Raw genomic sequence first — 20,624 nt, forward strand, 5'->3', positions numbered from 1 at the left:
ACTGGCGCTGGGAGAATCTGGGTAAGAACAGCCTTTCCTCCCTACCTAACTCTCCTTGTAGTGTCTTCTGGGAACCGCAGGGTACCAGCACCTCTCCAGCAACAAAGGATACTGGGTATTATTGCTCTGCATAATCTGGACAGCTTTCATGGGGTCCCAAGCAAAGCCCACTGTTATCGTCAAAGCACATCCTGCTCCTGCATTGAACCCAGTGCTCACGAGCACATTGTTGAAGTTCTCAATTTTTCTCGAGCCCTCCAGGCAGTAGACCCTCTCCACCGACGCACTGAGACACACCGTCCTCAGGTATCACCCAGCTGCATCCTGGGTTTTAATTTTGATTTTTTTGGTTGTTTTTATTTAATCCAAGGACTTTGCTTTATACAAAAAGTCATTGTAGAAACAAGAGCAGAATCCAAAGTTTGGTTTGTAAATATTATTCAGGCAGCAAACTAGTCAAAGGACTGATTTTTAAAGTAGTCCCATTTCTGTTGCATGATTGGATCTTTCTCTCTCTCTCCCTCTCTCGCTCTTTCTCTCTCTCTCAACACTGTTAAATATAAATTTTTGCAACAAACCTTCAATTTATATCAAATATAATTAAAAATTAACAAATGAATACATTGTATCAAAAAGTATGAAGATATACATTTCATGCACATACTTGTATAATGTATATATATATATGTGTATATTTTACATGCACACATAACTTTTTCAAACTACAGCACTGCTTGACAGGTTCCAGATGCAGACAGCTGGTTGTTGCATTTCAAATTTGGCAACTCACTATGAAATTTCAGGGGGAACAGACAACATCTTGAGAAGAGACAGTACAGAAACAAACCCAAAGTCAGGAAGCAAGACATCATGTCTCCTTTCCTGTGTACCAGTGCTTGGAAGAAAAGCCAGCTATGTTAATGTGGGATAAAGATGATTCCCAACCCAGGACTGTCTGGAGCAGCTGTAGTTCCACACAGAATGTATACATTCAACACTCAAGAGAAAAGGGCTGGGGCTGGGACAGAGACAGAACAGTATCAAAATGCACATCCTCCTCTGTTGTACATGAGTGCAGTCACATGCAGTCCAGGGTCCTGTTTAATCTTACCCTACTGGAATAAAATACTCTGTTATCTTTAAAGTTTCAGGGTATTGTGCCTTCATATAAGGAAATTCTATAAAAGGTTTGGTCACAATCATGCTGAAACCCTAGACCGAGTGGTGGTCTTGTGTTTTGTTTCTAGTAATGTGTCTTTTGTTGCATAGCCCTATGGTTGACAAAAGCCACTTGCTGAACACACGTACACACACCTACACACACACACACACACACACACACATTTCCTATGACTCATGCATGCTCACGCACGCACACTACCACACACATGCAATCACACGCGCAATCACACATATACACAGCTTCTGTGAGAAACATGGGGTAGAAACCAACAGTCCACCAAGAAGTCATCAGACGTTTCAAAACACAGAGAACACACCAAGGACTGCCTGCCTATGTGAAACCTTTCTCTCATGGCCTCACAGCCATCTCTGCACACTGAACACCTTCCTGAGCATGGGTTTGCCTTCACCAAGTAGCCATGAGGTTTTATTTGAGTGCTGTGTCCCCAGTTCCGGGCCAGGGGCTGGACTCAGCTCTAGGCACCTGGCCTGTTCCAGGACCATCCCCTCCCTGCCAGTTTCTTATTATGCTGCCAGTGCGGGCTTCTCCCTCTAACCCCAGTCCCTTCTTTGCTTGCATTTTGCTCTCTTCAGCATTCAGTGAATACTAGGTTTTGTTTGTTTGTTGTTGTTGTTTTTTAAAACACAACAGAGATCACACCCTACTTGGCAGGCATCCCATCCCTGAGAATCAGATTTTAAAAGGCGGAAAGTGCCTCACGCAAGCACACATTGTGCTGCTCTGGCTTCTTCAGAACCCATCACTCAGGGAGGAACATGGGCACTACAGCTGCTTCTCTGACATGCTGCTGGACACGGTCAGTGTCCCTAAGACACAAGTCCTAGTGCTGCTCTGAGCAGCTCCCCGATGCTTCCTGAGGCCGCACCTCAGCCACGATGCTCAGAGCCAGAGATCAGGCACTTGGTTGAGCAGAGGAACCAGGGTCATTGGGGACTTCCCGGGAAGGGTAGAATACATACAGGAACATTGCATACAAGTCACAGAAACAATGCAAAATGGAGACCTTCCTACACGTTGATTTCTTTTTTAAGTTACACGAACATTTTCTTCCCTGTTTTGATTTCTGTTTTTCTAGATCAACTATATAGAAATGACAAAAAGTGAAAGTGTTGTGACTGAAAACCAGAATCAACAGCAAGGACATCCTCTAGATTTGGTCCCTATTATGGTGACAATGTAGGTGAAAGGCAGGCCCTTGAGCATATCTCTATATACATGTGCTATTTGACTCCAAGACCACAATAGACATGAGAGTAGTGATGCTGGCAGGTGCTGCCAGGCCACACAGTTGGGCTCCTTTCCTTGCCTTTGAGGGTACCCTATCCCCCATGCCACACATTTGGACAAACCACAATCTCCATGAGGCTCAGACCTCCTAAGAAAGTCCCAAGTACCCACCCTGGAAGCTGGAGGCCATGACATAGGATTTGGATTTGCTGGGTCTATCTCAACTCAGCTACCTCTGCTTAGGATCCAACATCTGGCATGGAACCCAGGAAGGCAGTACACAGGAGGATAGAGAGGACCATATCCCTCTAAGAAAGGGCTTTATTAGTCTGTCCAGTGTAAAAGGGAGGGAGGGAGAGAAGCAGGAACCTCCACCACAGAGGCCGCGATGTGAGGACCCTCCTCCCAGGGCTGTGACCGCACAACCCAGAGCGGATGATAAAACTCATCAACTGGAACCCGCACCCACGAGCTGGTGCATGGGTGGTCGTGGTGCAGCTAGCACCAGTGATCCTGGTCTGGGTGGTGGTAGCTGTGCCGCGCCCGGACGCCGGTGCTGAGTCCCAAAGTGCAGTGGTAGCCATTGGGTACACGGCGGAGAGGGTGGGATTGGGAAGTGAGGGAGGACACATAGGAAGTCCTGGAGGAGCGGCCAGAGTTGGTGGCCACGGCCTCTTCAAAGGTGAGTGTATCCTCAGGCAGGTTGTGGGCAGAGGCCTCACTGTCCAGACGCTGCCCTAGGTAAGGGTCAGAGCCAATGCGGGAGCCAGAAGCTAGAGGCTGGCTCAGGGGCTCTTTCTGGAGCAGGGCATTGTGTTCAGAAAGGCCGCGGCTGAGACGGCCAGGGGAGAAGGCTGGAAGGCCACTCTGACCCTCAGCAAAGTGGACAGGCGAGGAATTGGCCGTCTTGTAGGTGATGCTGGGGCGTGGGGTCAGGGGAGTCTGGGGGAGCTGCCTCCGCCCACCTCGGCCCGGCGTGCTAGCACCAGATGTTGACATCAAGGGGCTCCCATTAACGGAACCACTGCCCTACATGAAAAAGGGAACAGCAAATAGAAATGAAAATCACATTAAACAACACAGTACACACACAATATAGTCATCGTTCTGACGGGATCCAGGGAGGACACGAGGCAAATGGAGGGGAAGCAGGAAGGAGAGACTTCCTGCTGATCAAGTACTAGTACTGATCAAGTACTAGAAGCCCACAGTCAGAGGAAAATGAAGAGTGATTAGAAGTGCGTGCTGCTAGGGGCTGGGGATTTAGCTCAGTGGTAGAGCGCTTACCTAGGAAGCCCAAGGCCCTGGGTTCGGTCCCCAGCTCCGGAAAAAAAAAGAACCAAAAAAAAAAAAAAGAAGTGCGTGCTGCTGATTTGGGACAACTGACCAACTAATGGGGGGCTCAATGGCTAGAAAGACAGATATGGGGGCGGGGCACAGAGGACACTCAAAGATCTGGGGCAAACAGCATTGGAACAATTGAAACATACGCCCCTATTTGATTACCTGCGGGTGGGGTCCTGGCTCTAGTGCCGCTGTTGGCGATATGGGGTGGCTACTGAGGGAGGGCTTAGGTTGTGGGGGCTCCCGGCTCCCAAAGCGGTCACAGGAATAGAAGCGCTGCTTCTCTGAAGAAGAGGAGGAGGGCTGCCTCCGCTCCTGGGACCGGCCTCGCTCTTGCTTACGCTCCCGCCGGCAGCCTGTGGACCCTTCTCCATGGGGCAGGCCAGATCCTGCAGCAGTACTTGGTGCTGGCCAAGAAGTAGAGAGGTTACGTTCAGCTGAGTCCCAAGCAGGGCAGAAACCCCTGGCTCTAGACCTATAGACTCAGGGCCTTAGGTAGCCAATGGTCCTGCCTGGCCCCAGAACTGGGACTCGTACCCCCTCCTGCTGTGGGCAGATTCTGGGACCATATGGACTGCCGGACCCTATCCTAGTCAGGCCATAAGCACTCACGAGGCTACTGGGAGTCTTTATACGCACCACCTTCTGTGTCAACAGACAGGCTGGGCCCCTTTTCCAGGGACCTCTGCTTCTTGTCCCTGCGCCGGTGGCAGCGGTGGTGGTGGTGATGGGACACCTGGCTAGGAGGTGGCCGGTCCAGGACTGTGTTGCAAAGCTGAGTCCCATGCGGGCGTGGAGCCAGTGTGGAGATGGAGCGCTTCATGGGGCTGGCATTAGGGGCCGGCTGCGACAAAGGACACGGGATGAGCAGGCACATGGCCAGAGGTGGCAGGGAGGACAGAAGAGGAATTAGACAGATAGGGAGGGGGCCATGGCCCAGTAACAATAAAGGTTTGAATTTCCAAGATGGCCAGCTTTTTGTTCACCCTCAAGACCTGAGAAAAAGCCTGGCAGATTAAAACAAAGGCCTCGTGAGCCTTTCTCCCTCCAACAGCAAGCATTCCGGGATGGACTGGCTCAACTGGTGGGTCAGGATGAGTTACAGGATGGTCGCAAGCCACTCAACCATCTTCAGACCAATTAACCCTGAGTGAGAGGAGGAAATGCTTCAGAGATTTAAAACAACTTCAGAAGATACTTGTTTTCTGTGTGCCTGGTGGTGTGTGTGTGTGTGTGTGTGTGTGTGTGTGTGTGTGTGTGTGTGTGTGCGTGTGCCTGGTGGTGTGTGTGTGTGTATTTGTGTGTGTCTGGTGGTGTGTGTGTGTATATGTGTGTGTGTCTGGTGGTGTGTGTGTGTATGTGTGTGTGTGTGTGTCTGGTGGTGTGTGTGTATGTGTGTGTGTGTGTGTCTGGTGGTGTGTGTGTATGTATGTGTGTGTGTATGTGTGTGTGTGTGTGTCTGGTGGTGTGTGTGTGTATGTATGTGTGTGAGTATGTGTGTGTGTGTGTCTGGTGGTGTGTGTGTGTGTATGTATGTGTCTGGTGGTGTGTGTGTATGTGTGTGTGTGTGTGTCTGGTGGTGTGTGTGTGTATGTATGTGTCTGGTGGTGTGTGTGTATGTATGTGTGTGTGTGTGTATGTGGTGTGTGTGTGTGTCTGGTGGTGTGTGTGTGTATGTATGTATGTATGTATGTATGTATGTATGTATGTATATGTCTGGTGGTGTGTGTGTATATATGTGTGTGTCTGGTGGTGTGTGTGTGTATGTGTGTGTGTGTGTGTGTCTGGTGGTGTGTGTGTGTATATATGTGTCTGGTGGTGTGTGTGTGTGTGTGTCTGGTGGTGTGTGTGTGTATGTATGTGTGTGTGTATGTGTGTGTGTATGTGTGTGTGTGTGTGTGTCTGGTGGTGTGTGTGTATGTATGTGTCTGGTGGTGTGTGTGTGTATGTATGTGTGTATGTATGTGTCTGGTGGGGTGTGTGTGTGTGTGTGTGTCTGGTGGTGTGTGTGTGTGTGTCTGGTGGTGTGTGTATGTGTATGTGTGTGTGTCTGGTGGTGTGTGTGTATGTGTGTGTGTGTGGGGGGTGGAGATATTTCCACTGCTCCCTGTGTCTTGAGGTTCTTTCCTACCCTTTACTTCTTTAACTAGCAGAGAAAGTGAACCTAACCAAGCCCCAGTCAAACCAGAAGCCACTTATGGGATGGCAGTGTGGGAGGGGCATCCCTCCAGACAGACTGGAAGCTGGGTTGTGTCATGAGGGTCCTGCCAGAAGAGGGGTTGCTGGTTTGACTACGGAATCCTGGTGGGACTCACACTTCGGTCCATCCGGGGGATGACTCATCCCCACCCAACCATGCCATGCAAAATCAGGACCTACAGAAAGACTGCTGTGACGTGTAGTGGCATCTCTCAAGGTCAAAGACTAGGAGGAAGCATGTGACACCACGGGGTGGGGCCGCAGGACTGACACAAGGGGAAAAGAGGGCAGCAGGGGATGGGACGCACTGTAGGCTACAGTGTAGGGATACCATAAAGGGAAGACATGGCTCGGGGAGTGAGAAGGGTGAAAATGAAGAACGCAGGACACAACCATAACCACAGGAAGGAGAAGGACACAGTCAGGAGAGCTATAGGCCCGGGCAGGCCGAGGACTCAGAGCAGCCGGTGGCCTCTTCTTGGCTTCAAAAGTGACCTTGAGAAGGGGCTTGTCAACTCTAAGTTGGGTGTCTCACTCCTACTTAAATGTACTCAATGAGAAAAACCTCACAAGAGGCCAAGAAGCGAATAAAGGTTCAGGGACTGGGCAGGAAGGGTCATCCCAGAGCCCCAAACAGCAAAAGGGTAAACTGAGGCATAGGCACTACTTTCTGGATTCTAGAATCTGCTCTGGTCCTAGAGATGAACCTTAAGAGAGGAGAAGATGGGTCAGTAGAGCTGGAGGCAGCACAGTGGAGGGGTCTGAGGGCCAGAGGAGACAGTCAGGGAGGCAAGGGCTGGGGGATACTAGAAGTGGGGTAAGCAGAGCTAGAGGGAAGGCACCAAAGCTATAGATCCAGAACTCAGGGATTAATGTCTGTTTGGCCTTAGGACTGTCCTGGTGAGGTAGGCACTATGTCACCCAAGGGCAGGAGCTGTCCAAAGGTACACAGGCAGGTGACTTCAGGCAGGCTATCCAGGTGCCACCCAGTCTTGTTCCTCCATATACACCATCAAGCCCTCTCCTCCGCTGACACCCCATCCTCTCCACAGCCTAGATGGCTCCAAGACAACATACCTGTGTTTCTGCCGCCAGGCGTGGCATAGAGGCCGCTCGGCCTTGGCTCTCCAGGCCAGGCTGGGGCTCCCCATCCGGTCCTCTCAATGTCATGTTCTGCATCTGGACATCTACAGCCTGGAGGACAGAAGGCTGCTAAGTAGCACATCACAGAGCCATCTGCCTCCACCCACCCCCATCTCACACATCCTCACCCCCAGCTTCTGTGTTCCTGTCTCACACTCTCTGTCCTCCCTCTCTCATACAAGCCCCCCAGGAAGGGCTCACCAGTGCTCCTGGCTGCCCCACAGGGATCTCTGCAGAATGGCCACGTTCTAGAGGTGCTCTGGCCTCATAAAGTACGTCCTGGGTCCTCTGCGTGCCCCAGGACAGGGACTCCTTGATGCCACTTTCCTGGGTTTGTCTGGGGAAAGAAATGTTCTATAGGGTTAGAGACCTATGGGCTACAGAACACAACTGCTGGGAATCTCCACTGGCTGTAGTCTTGGCAAATAAGGGACAGTTCCATTCCTCTCTGACCTCCCACTCATCCCTGCACAGGAGTTCTAGCATGGCCCACTAACCAAGATATATTAGATAGCATGGGCTCAATGTAGTTCCAAGCTAAACAGTACTCTCAGGGAAGAGGACTTGAAACACTTATTCTGAGGAAAATCAAATCCATCATCCTCTGGTCTGGGGACAATCAGCAAGTTCTTCGACCCTAGTGGTTCTTCTGAAATATGGGCATCAAGTATCTGCCACAGACCATGATGGGAGGGACAAGGCCACCCAGGAACTACGTGGTGAATATAAATATCCAACAGCTAAAGAGACTCCAGGACCCTTCCTGGGCCTCTCTCCTCAGGACTTTCTCACTGATAGCTTTTTGTTACACCCAGCTCTCCACTCCTCTCTATTGGTTTCCTAATCGTCAGCCCATAGATGCCCTCACTGCCTGCCCCTCACAGTATGTCCGTTCCTCACGGTGCCTGGAAGCAGTCAGGTTCAGGGTAAGATGCCCACATAACATTGACTCTTCCCAGGCAGACCCTCTGCAAGGACTACATGTGCATCGTACAAGTTGGGTGACACTTGATCAGTCAGCTTAGCACACCCAGCACAGGGCCTGACTTCTGAACACAGAGTGTGCTCACACAGTTGGCCAGATCTGTCCTTGCTGGGCATCTATACAAGAATCACTCATTGTTTTCTGGGTGTATTGCAGGCCACTTCACCTCAATGTCTCTTGAGGCAACCCTGGGAATGGGCTCTAGATAAGAGTGGGGCCAGGCTAAACCCTGGCACACTGCCAGCCCTGAGGTCACAGTATGGCTCTGACCCTCCATTGCTGAACAATGGGATAGGGTGTTCTCTGACTGTGTGGAGTGATATTATTGGAGGTGTGGCCTTGAAGGAAGTGTGTCACTGGGGTGGTCTTTGGTGTTTTAGGAGCTCAAGCCAGGCCCAGGAATTAAAGAACAGTTTAGGAACAGTGTGGAGGCACACACCTTTAATCCCAGCAGTCGGGAGGGAGAGGCAGGTGGATTGATGAGCTTGAGGTTAACCTCACCTACAGAGTTTCAGGACATTCACGCTCAGGCAGTGAAGGAAAACATTGAGAACAGAATGCTGGTGAAAATGTATTTGAACAAGGAGACCTTGTTCCAGCTCCAGCAAACAGTAGAACAGCCACACGGTTCTGGCTTTAGAGTCAAGGATACAAGGAAGGGGTTATGGAATCTTCTTCCGCAATTAAGGAAAGCCACTGAGGCCAGTCATATGTCAGGGGTGTCTCTGCATGGAAGCCTAGAGGCCACTGTATAAGGCTGTGAAGGTGAAGTGTGGATTGTGGAGACCCCAAGATGTTGGAGGTGTGAGAGCCGTGGGAGACCTGTCAAGGAAAGCTGCTGACAGGGAGTGGAACCAACCCAAGAAAGAAAGAAGTGTATTGTAGTCAACAAAGCTAAAAGGAGTTGGAGATTCACAGAGCATTTTGACATCAGAGATAGAAGTCCAGAGTCTGGAGTTGGCCTAGTTTTCTGTCTGTCTGTCTGCCTGCCTGCCTGCCTGTCTGTCTGTCTGTCTTTCATCCAGTATTTCCCAGCGTGCTCTCTTTCCTCACTTTGGGAATAGTACTGTATACTATTTGCCACTGTATGTTGGAAGTGTATGATCTACTTTTTATTTTTATTTTACAGGGGTTACAATTAAGAGACTTTGGATTTTTAAACATTGCTGAGAGTGTAATAGACTATAGGGACTTTTGAAGTTGGACTAAATGTATTTTACATTATGATTTGGCCATAAGTCTATGGGGCCAGGTAGTGGAATGTGGTGGTTTAAAAGAAAATGGCTCCCATAGACTCATAGGGAGTAGCATTATATAAAGTATGACTGTGTTAGATAGGTAAGGCCTTGTTGGGGTGTGTCACAGGGGGTGGGCTTTGAGGTTTCAGAAGCTCAAGCCAGACCCAGAATCCCCCTCTCCCGTTCTGCTGCCTGCCAATCCAGATGTAGAGCTCTCAGCTCCTCCTCCAGCACCATGTCTGCCTGCATCCTGCCATGCTCCCCACCATGGAACAATATAATAAACCTCTGAACCTGTAAGCCAGCCGCAATCAAATGTTTTCCTTCATAAGAGTTGCTCTGGTCATGGCATCTATTCCCAGCAGTAAAACCCTAACTAAGACACTGACCTTCCATGAAAGCTCTAACAGCTTCATGCATAGTATGTAATTATCATAGTTTGTACCTGGGTCTTACTTTGTTCCTGGAAGCCTAGATCAGATCAAATCAAAGACACCTCACATTTTATAGAATACATGTGCCCCTCTAAGACACACACACATCTCACATAACACACACACATTCCCTCTCACAGAGTTGTATGTACTTGCTCAGAGCATGCTTAATTTGAAATGCACAAAAAGGACCCTAACTAACATGTGCAAGGAAAAGCATGTGCCTGGGGACTTGCAGGGCTCTGTGTGGCAGCTCTCGGGATGCACTCCCACAACTTAGAGCTACTTCTAACACACATGCAGTCAGGGTTCCCTCCACATTGTCTGCTGCCCACAACATGAACTTGGGCCTGTCTGCACGAGGCTGATAGGACTACGGCCTATACAACAGAAACAGGTCCAGACAAGAGCTACATGTTGGTCGCCATTTTCAGGGCCAACTTGAGGTGGTGAGTCTCATGGGCAACAGATAAGGAAAGATAACTATTCCTGGAAGCTAGCTATGTAGCTTCAAGTCTGTTGATCCTGTCTCAACGAGTCTGCCTTCAGTGTGTAACCAGCTCTGTCCAGAGCCTGTCCACAGCCTTGGATGAGAAACATGATCCTTGATTTCTAACTCTTTGAAACTGACTTCAAGAAACACTGTCTAAGAGTGAGGTGAAACAAAAAGACCTGACCCATTTGTCTATGAAATAAAATAGTTTCAAAAATGAAAGCCAAAATGGGAAACCAGGAGACAAATGGCTCAGTAGAACCAGGAAGATCAGAATTATAAGGTACTTGAAAGTTCAAGGAAGAATCAATATCTTTTTATTTTCTAAAAGATTTATTTATTTTATTTATACAAGTGCTCTATCTGCATGCCAAAAGATGGCAATCATTAGAGATGATTGTGGACCACCATGTGGTGGTTGGGAATTGAACTCAGGACCTCTGGAAGAGCAGCCACCGCTCTTAACCTCTGAGCCATCTCTTTAGCCCACGAAACAGTTTAACAGTTCATAGGCACTAGAAATCAGTGACCACAGAACCCAGAAAAGACAGTGTTTTAGGGTTTCACTGCTGTGAAGAGACACCATGACCAAGGCAACTCGTATAACAGGCAACATGTAATTGGGGCTGGCTCACAGGTTCAGAGGTGCAGTCCACTATCATCAAGATGGCAAGGTTCAGGCAGGCCTGTGCAGGAGGAGCTGAGAGTTCAGCATTTGATCTGACTGCAGCCAGGAGAAACTGTCTTTTCCATACTATGCAGAGCTTCAACGCCCACCCCCACAGTGACACACTTCCTCCAACAAGGTCACACCTCCCAACAGTACCATTCCCTATGGACCAAGCGTATTCAAACCACCACATTCCACTCTTTGGCCCCCATAAGCTTGTTCAAACACATGAGTCTATGGGGGCCATACCTAGCCATAGCATAATGCAAAATACATTTAGTCCAACTTCATAAGTCCCAAAGTCTATAGCCGTCTCAACAATGTTAAAAGTCCAAAATTCAAAGTCTCTTCTGAGATTCACACAATCTCTTGACTGTAATCCCCTATAAAATCAAAATCAAAAATCAGATCACATACCTCCAACATTACAGGACATACATTAACACTCCAAAAAAATCATAGTGAGAAATTAACAGACCAATGCAAGACCAAAAACCAGCTGGACAAACTCCAAACTCCATGTCTCTATGTCCAATGTCAAAGCGCTCTTCAGATCTCTAGCACCTTTCATCTTTGTTGACTGCTGTTGGCTGATCTGGCATTCAGCAACAACAAACCTCATTTTCTTGGGCTGGTTCCACTCCCTGTTAGCAGCTTTCCTTGACAGATATCTCACAGATCTGGCGTTTCTAACAGCTTGGGGTATCCAAGGCAATTTCAGCATTAAAGCTTCTTGTTTCAATGTCTGGGATCCACACATGATCTTCTGGACTCCTCCAAAGTGCTTGTGTCACTTCTCCAGCTCTGCCCTCTGTAGCACTTTAAGCTCAAGTTGATCCACTCCACTGCTGCTGCTGTTCTTAGTGGTCATCCCATGGCACTAGCATCTCCAATGTGCTGGGATCTTCCACTGCAACTAGGCCTCACCAATAGCCTCTCACAGGATCTCTTCGTAGTGTCAAGCCTCAACTTCTTTGTATGACCCTTAAGTCCTTGGCTGTCAACTGCAAGTGAGCCTGTACCTCACCAACAGTCTTTCCTGGCCTCTCAGTGTCAAGTCTCAGCTGCTCTCCATGACCCATTCATGCCTTCAAAAACAGTGTCACCTGGGTAATTACCAAATTCAGCTGCAGCATGAGGTACAACCTTGGTTATCTCTAGAACACAGCTTCTTTGTGCTCTCAGAAAACACATCCCAGAAGACTCCACTTCAGTGATGCTCCATAACAGGCTGGCCTTGAACTCAGGAATCTGCTTGCCTCTGTCTTCAGGCAGGGTGGTACACACCATTAATCCCAGGAGAAAGGCCAGCCTGTTATACAGCAAGTTCCAAGTTCCTGTTCCAGGCATGGTAATACAGGCCTTTAATCCTGGAACTTGGGAAGACATAGACACACAAATCTATGAGTTCAAGATTGGTTTACAAAGCAAGTTCCAGGACAGCCAAGCTTAGGCAATGAAAGATGTAATAGAACAAGGAGGGCATGCTCCAGCCCCAGCAATCAGCAGAACTCTGAAGCTTTGGCCATGTGGCTCTACATTTAGAGTCAAGAGTAGAGGGACTTTCTGGAACAAATGATGCTGGTTAGCTAGAGCTAAGCAATTAGCTGTGATTAAAAAGATACCAGTATCACTGAGGTGAGATCTGGGATGTGTTTTTCATGCTTTTCAGGGCCACAACTCCTCAAGAGCTAGATCAAAAGCCTGTATCTTTCAGTCACAAGTTCTGGATCACAGGTGTGCCCTCAATTGCTAAACTGCAGTTCATTTAAGATTAAAAGTCCAAATGAAAACAGTAACTAAGTAATAATAACACCTAAACATTCTTTGTTCAATGGCAAATGGATAAACAATAAGCTTTGCTGGGCAGGATCTTGCCCAAAGTCATAACTCCCTTAATCTGTGTATTTTCTTGATTTAGCTCCATTGCAATTCCCAGTGCCCTTTTATTACTTGAACCACACATTTTGTATTTTTCCTTTGTAAGCTTACTATGCTTGATCAGAATGCTCTTCATGAGAGTAAACCAGAGGACAAAGTCTATGATGGGCGTTTCTGAGGTTTCCATTGTCAATGCAATTGAGTCAAAATCTCTTTATCTTAACATCAGGTAGATTCTTCAAATATGGGCAAAAAGCTGCCATATTCTTCACCAAAACATCACAGGTCACAACAGTCTCTAGGCCACATGCTAAAATTCTTCTTCTCTGAAACCTCTTGTGCTAGCAGGCCTCTACAGTTCAAACCATATAACTACTAGTATGGCCCATTAAGCCCCACTTAAAGCATTCCACTGCTTTCCAGATCGAAAGTCCCCAAATCCATATTCCCCCAAACAAAAACATGGTCAAGCCTATCACGATAATACCCCAGTCCCTGGTACCAACTTCTGTCTTAATTAAGTTTCCATTGCTGTGAAGAGATACCATGACCAAGGCATCTCTTAAAAAGGACAACATTTAATTGGGGCTGGCTTACAGGTTCAAAGGTTCAGTTATCATCAAGGCAGGACTATGGCAGGGTCCAGACAGGTATGGCACAGGAGGAATTGAGAGTTCTGCATGTCAATCTGACTGCAACTGAAGAAACTGACTCTTCCACACTATGTGGAGCTTCAAAGCCCACCCCCACAGTGACACACTTCCTCCAACAAGGTCACACCTCCTAACACCCTATGGGCCAAGCGTATTCAAACCACCACAAACAGGTACATGCAGTGGCTATCACCTCAGGAGTAGCACAGCTATCTACCCAAGCTCGGTGATGTGAAGCTAACCTCAAAGTTCACTATGAAAACACTCAGATAGAAAACCCTAACAGCAGCCATCTTTATCAGCATCCAAGTGTCTGTGTACCCAATGGTGGAGGTAGACATTCGGTTCCTCCAGAGCTCATCCTTGAAAGTGGGATGGGACCTGAGAACCTCCTATCCTCAGAGGACTGTTCTTATTGTGGATGAACCCCTCAGGTATGGTATTATAGGGTGTGAGGTAGAGGCCAGATTCTAAGTAGTGTATGGAGAGATATTCCCTCCTCACACTGGTCTTGAGTTCTACCCACCAGCACTTACATGGTGCTCCCATTCCACCAGCACACCCCACCCACACGCCCCACCCGAACTCACATGGCGCCCCCATTGCTGAGGGAAGTTGCACTCTTTTGTCGAAGGAAAACCCGAGCTCCTCGGAGCACAGCGGGCTGTGTCTGCTCCAGGGTGGCCTTCAGAGGATGGAACAGGGAAACAGGACCCATCTACAAAGGAGAACAAGGAAGAGAAGAGACCTGTGCCTGAGAACCTCAGCCTGGTATAGCACGTAACAGAGTCCAGTCTCCTTATTCTGCAGCAAAGAACTTTTACTTTCCCAGATCTTGCCTTGTTTCCCAAGAGGAGCATGCGAACAGAACAAGGTAGGCTCAGGGAGTATTGCTTCTGTTTTCCCCCGTAAAGGACTTCAGGAAAACAGTCACTTAACCCAGAGCCTTGGTTTTTCTAGCTACGCAGGTGGGTATTGGTCTTATACACAATCAGTCGAATCAGTGGTCTCATCTTTAGGTTACAGTGGCTGCCAGAAACTGGGAGGATAACTAGTGAATATGCCATGACATGGGGCCAGGTAAACATCACTAGAAGCTCTGTGTATCTACAAAACAGAATCTCCACATGGTGGTCACCAAAGACATGGCTGTGGCAGCACCAGACAGATGTATCCCACACCTCCCATATACCATGAGCAAAGACAACAGCGACTCTGGTCTACACCGTGCATCTCTCTGGTGTGTGCCTGTGTGTGTGTTTCTTTCCATCCTGTAAGAGTCCTCCTTGGATACATCATGTCCTTTCCAGACAGCACAGGAAAAGTGACACTGCCAGGGCTCTGTCTTACTCCTAAAAACCAGCTCTCAAACTCAAGCAAGTAACTAATGAAGAGCAGGCAGCTCGGCCATTAAACTCTGAGCAGTTATAGGTCTCCCACAACTGTACCTGGGACAGGCCTCCAGGAGCTTGGTGAGTCTGATCTCTGGTGGTTTTGTTCTGTTTGTAGAAGTCAAATATCATGAGAGCCGCATAGACCTTCCCCACTGTCATCTCGTCAGCTGAAGAGAACAGGCAAAGAGCCAGAGGGCGAGGGTTGGAGGACACACAGCACAAAAACGCCACAGAAAATGTAGCCAGGTAAAGAGGCAGCTTCTTTCCCTCATCCCCTGTGTAGGCTCAGCCACAGGCTCTAGTGCTGTGTCTCCTATAGCTACAGAACACAGTGTACTCTGAGCAACACTAATTAGTCCTGTGTCTCCTAAGCTGGACTGATGAATTCCCTACAAGAGGCTCTCAGAATTGAGCACCTCCTCTTCTTTGTGCCAATACCAGGCTTCCCTCTTGCATTTCTTAAAGTGTCATGAGATATACTGTCAAAGTAGGAGGACTCTGGATAACCGCTTATGGCTCCTATGCCACCCAGCATGGCTACACAGGGATGAGGGGAGCCCACCTCTGTAAAGCAATACACTGCCTGTCTATACTCCCACAGGCCCTGAGGGAAGGTGGGGCAGAGGGTATCTTTCGCTCTCCACTTACGTTTGTGGGGTGGCACCAGTAAGTCCAGAGTCTTCTGGGGCAGATTAGCCCACACAGAAGAGATCTCCTTCCTCAGCTCAGCATCACATTGGTGCTGTTTTGTCCCCGCTGGGCCAGGACAAGAGGAAAAGGGGAGACAAGTCAGAAGCAGCCCTGCAGGCCCTGCCTTCAGACAGAGCTGGAGACACTGTGTGGGCAGGCGTGTGGAGGGGAAGAGAAGACGGAGCTGGCACTAAAAGGAAGATACAATGTGAAGACCCAGTGATCTGCTGACTAGCTGGAGACCTTCCTGCACAGTAGGAGACAGTACAGCTATGTGTGCGTGTGTGTGTGTGTGTGTGTGTGTGTGTGTGTGTGTGTGTGTGTGTGTGTGTGTTTACAAAATAGAATCCAGGGCGTGTGTGTGTGTGTGTGTGTGTGTGTGTGTGTGTGTGTATCTGTGCGAGTGTACAAAATAGAATCCAGGGCGTGTGTGTGTGTGTGTGTGTGTGTGTGTGTGTGTGTGTGTGTATCTGTGTGAGTGTACAAAATAGAATCCAGGTCCTCTCTTCTACAACAGAGCCATAACCCCAGTACCTCAAATATCTTTTGAAGTGTGAAAGTTTTAATTTTGATGAAATTTAATTTATCATTTTTTTCTTACATGGTTCATGCATTTATTTATTTATGTGTGTATGTTGTGTGTGTGATTGTAGAGTTTCCCATGGAGGCCAGAAGAAAGGGGCACCAGATCCTAATTGTGAGCCTCCTGCTAAGATCTGAAACCTGATATTCTGAAAGGGTAGTAAACACATTTAACTGTCTGGATTCATGCATTTTTCTAAAAAGAAATCTCCACTAAACTCAGTTGCCATCATTTTGTTTCCCTCTAGAGGTTTTCACCATTTTAAATTTATGATCCCTTTCAAGTTAAGTTTTGTAGGAGGTCAAACTATGTGCTGTGGACTGGAAGGCATCCCACTGTTGCTATGTGGAAATCATAAGAAACAGTGACTAGAAGTTATCAATAAAAGACCTCATGTTAGAAGTGCCCTTCTGAGAAGACAACAGAAATCTTGTTCACTCTCTCACTGAGAGCACAGAGCAAGGGGAGACCTCAGAGGAACCCACCCTACCAGCACCTCAAGAATAGAAATCAGCTTCCAGACCCTGAGAGAAGCATTTCCTGGGTAAGCTGCCCAGCCTGCCGTATGGTGTGCCAGTACCCTGCAATGTTTCATCTTAACAGAATTTAGAATCACTTTGTCGACAAACCCTAGGCACATGTGTTAAGGTGTCTCCAAGGAGGGGTAACCAAGAAGGGAAGCCATATAAATGCAGGCTGCACCACCCTGGGTTGAACAAAGGGAAGTAAATGGTAACAGGCGCCTCTGCTTCCTATTTAAAGATGCTCTGGTCCTTCCCACCATACCTGATGGGCTACCCTCTAGAATGGTTAGCTAAAATAAGGCCTTCCTCTTCAAAGTGCTTTCTGTCAGCTATTTTGTCAGAGCAGCAAGAGGATTATTACACATTCCAAACTGACTGTGAGTCAAAAATCGTTCCCAGGCTGGAGAGATGGCTCAGTGGTTGAGAGCACTGACTGCTCTTCCAGAGGTCCTGAGTTCAAATCCCAGCAACCACATGATGGCTCACAACCATCTGTAGTGAGATCTGATGCCCTCTTCTGGTGTCTCTGAAGACAGCTGCAGTATATATAATAAATAAATCTTTAAAAAAGTATATTGTTCCCTTTGTAAATGGCTGTCTGACTTTACAAACCACTGCTTATTAGGGATGAATGGTATCTTTCCCACATCAATTCCCCTTTCAAATTTGCAGAAAATCAGTTGGCCCTATGTATGTGGGTTTCTCCCAGCGACACCTTGACCAGCATAAGTTCATGGAAAGAGGCTGCTTCCTGCCTCTCTTCTTTTCAACAGGATGGTTTAGGTTCTACATTGCTCCATAGACTTTAGATTCATCTGTTGGGATTCTGTCTGGACGACAGCAATGAGAACAAGGATGAGGCCGATACACCTCTTCCACAACACATCCTAACCCATGAACAAGACACAGGCTATTCTTGTTATCCAGGTCTGTGATTCTTCCTATAAAGATTGTGAAACTCACAGGTTAAAGTGTACAGATGAATTTTTAGAGTTATCCATGACACAGAAACACTGCATTGTGTTTATTTTCAAGGAAGCATTTTAAGAAAGCGTTATGGAGTTATTTCCTACTGTTAGTTACTAGAACACAAACGTTCCTGCATGCTACCTTTGTATGCGTGTCAGTTTCAGTAACTTTAAAAACAGGCTGGATTTCTGCACATAATGATACAACTCTGACCACAGACACTTTTGTTTCTCTTATTATATTTTTATTAATGAAATCAACCTTTAAATTTAAACCTATTTAGAATATCTTTCCTTCTTTCCCACCCTTTCTTGCTCTTGTTCTTCCCCTGATCTTATTGGAATGACTAGGGGCCAAGAACACATCTGAAAAACGAGTCCTGACTCAGGCCACCCTCAGCCCTGACTTTAACAGAGTTCCTATGTTGACTGTTACATCAGCTGCAGTTTTTCACAGATGCCCTTTATCATATATCTCTTAGGTGTCTCATTTAATTCCAGCCCCACACAGGACTATTCTTAGCAAGAATGACCACTGGATTCTGTCACAGGCTCTTTCCCGATGGGACTGTGGAAATACCATCCAGTTCCTATCAAACTGAGTGTTTGATACAGTCAGTTATAATGGCTGAGCTTTAGAACACCAAACCAGCCTCCATGACTGGAAGAAAACCAAAACGGTATCATATATTATTTTTTTTTACGTCCCGATAGATTTAGTTTGCTAAAGTTGCACTTAAGATCTTTATATCTACAGTCACTTCACCAAAATTATATTGAGGAACTTTATGTCCACAATCAAAGGAAGATTGTTTTATTTCCTGCCATATCTTTGTTTCTTATGTCAGAATAAAGTACATTTAAAATAAGCTAAGAAAGGTACCCTCTTTTTATTTCCTATAAGATTCTAGACGGTCTGTAGTCACTAAACTGATAGACTTCAATGAAGCCAGCTAGGCCTGGAGCTCTCTGTCGGAAGGTTGATGGCTGTCAGTCTACCTAAGAGATATGGCATTACTAGGTTATCTCCTATCTTTATGCATGAGTGCACATGTGTGTGGTGCACGTGACTATGAACGTGCATGTGTACCTGTATGCCGATGCGCGTGTGTGGAAGCCAGAGGAAAACCTTGGACATCATCTTCAGGAGCCTAAAGTTCACAAATTAAGCTTGGCCAGAAACTCGGAGAAATGTGCAGTGAATTCTGGATTTATCAAGTAAAGCCATTCCCGTACCACTAAGCTTATCTCTTCTTCAGTGAAAGTCTGGTAGTTTATATTCTTCAAAGGACTCATACATTCCCCTAAGATGTCATTCTCAGAGAAGAAAAAAAGCACAGGAAGTAGACTCTGAGGACGGCTACAGACAGGGCCAAGACTGATAATTGCCAGAGAGAGGTGAGCGGAGACAAGTCCCTCGAGTAGCTGGTTCTTATGAGGGAAGAAAAGGAGGAACATAACGGGTGGTAAGAGGTAGCCCTTTTAAAGAAGGGAACGTAAGAATGTGCTCATATACTGACACACATAACCCCAAACAGAAAACAACAAAGCAAGAGGCAGACAACCAAACAATGGGTACCAACCTTAGGGACTTAGTGAGAAAAGATGGGACCTGTGCGGGGGGGCCTCACCTCCACCCCTCACAACAGAAGTACCCAAGCCGTATGGCACAGAGGAGGGAGAGTGATGGGGTACAAGGTCCCCCTGGTAGAGGGGAAGGGGAAAGAAGGAGGAGATGGCCCATGCTACCTCTAACATGATTGGGGCAGGCTCTCACTGCTGGGTGTAACGACCTAGGGCAAGGAGTGCTTTTCCTCCTTAGGCATGAGACAGTGTAGTACTAATGCAGTTGTCATGGAAACAGTCAGTGCCTAATAGAGCAAGTAAGTCTGTCCCCCAGGTAGAGCCCATCCCTTTATCTTCCTCCTTACATGTCTAAGTAGATTGCTTTATTTTGTGCGTGCATGTGTGTGTTTGTGCGCCAGGGAACTTGCTAAGGATTGGCTGGCCAGTGCACTCCCTTTCCCAAGGCCATGTGACTCACCTGGGGCAAGCTTGATCTCCAGTGCCGTCCGGATGAGGGCCATCAGTGTGGATGTAAAGTGTACCGTCATGTCCTCATTGGATATGGGCATGTTCATTCGAACCAGGCGCTGGGGATGAGGAGGGGCAGATCAGGGCCAAGCATATTACGGTCACTCCCACCCTAGAGTTAGTGTCTGGGCTCTGGAGCTTGGCTTGGTGTCCCGAGAGTGGTCCTGGCAGGTGCCTGGTCCAGAAGGCTGGGCGGTGGAAGTTTTGCCAGCATTCTCTCCTCCTGGACCCTACTCTCATCTAAGCTGAGATTCTCCTGACTAGAGAAGAACAGAAGTCCAAGTAGAAGCTGTAGCAGAAGCCAGGCCCAGGAGCCTGAGTCCTGACCACTGGCTATGAGTGACACAAGGGGGCATGGTCCTGGCTGAGGAAGGCAGAGTGGGACAGCTTAGAATACAGTTGGAGGCCCTGTCCTGTGGTTTTTGCTTACCTGCCCTCTATCTGCAACTGGATCATTGGGTAAGTAAGGGGTGGAAGCCAAGAGGCCTCTCTGAGGTCCAGTCCCAACGAGGCACTCATCAAGAGAGATGCTCTTGCTTAACTCAGGTCTTAACCACAAACAGGGGGCCGGGGAGACACACTTGAAGACAGACACCATCATAGGTAAATGAATGAAGAAGAGTCTTAAGAGACCTTTCTAAGGGCCAGAGCAGAGCAAGCTGCTCCTATATCTCTGAGTGGCCAGCTCCCTTTCTTTTCTTGTTTTTCAGAGACAACACATCTTGAAACAGGGATGTGTCTGAGTCATTCCTCTGGGTAGACTCAGCAGCTGCAAGGAAGTCCGGCTCTCAGAACATCTGAGGGAGGTCTCAGGTGCATCTGAGACCACTCAGTCGGCCATGAAGCACCCCAGGAATACTAATGTCCTCTGTATAGGAAGAAAACTAGAGATAGGACTTC

At 47.7% G+C, this 20,624-nt stretch overlaps 1 protein-coding gene across 12 annotated transcripts in view; it reads right to left on the minus strand.

Annotated features, from left to right (window-relative positions):
- Positions 1–329: 329 nt before the first annotated feature.
- The window catches only part of Cacna1b (calcium voltage-gated channel subunit alpha1 B), a 165,444-nt gene continuing 145,149 nt past the window's right edge, over positions 330–20,624 (minus strand). For 8 of the 12 annotated variants that reach the window (XM_087649864.1, XM_087649855.1, XM_087649849.1 and 5 more), the window contains 9 exons: positions 19,675–19,783; positions 15,514–15,621; positions 14,920–15,032; positions 14,062–14,189; positions 7,319–7,454; positions 7,052–7,168; positions 4,415–4,619; positions 3,938–4,182; positions 330–3,460 (listed from right to left, as the gene is read on the minus strand). In XM_087649864.1, the coding sequence (XP_087505990.1) occupies positions 2,930–3,460; positions 3,938–4,182; positions 4,415–4,619; positions 7,052–7,168; positions 7,319–7,454; positions 14,062–14,189; positions 14,920–15,032; positions 15,514–15,621; positions 19,675–19,783 (1,692 nt within the window). In that variant the 3' untranslated portion in view covers positions 330–2,929. 12 annotated transcript variants of the gene reach the window in all.

The sequence above is a fragment of the Rattus norvegicus genome, chromosome 3 (genome assembly GCF_021556685.1).
Source record: "Rattus norvegicus strain SHRSP/BbbUtx chromosome 3, alternate assembly SHRSP_T2T, whole genome shotgun sequence".
NCBI classification, from domain to species: domain Eukaryota; kingdom Metazoa; phylum Chordata; class Mammalia; order Rodentia; family Muridae; genus Rattus; species Rattus norvegicus.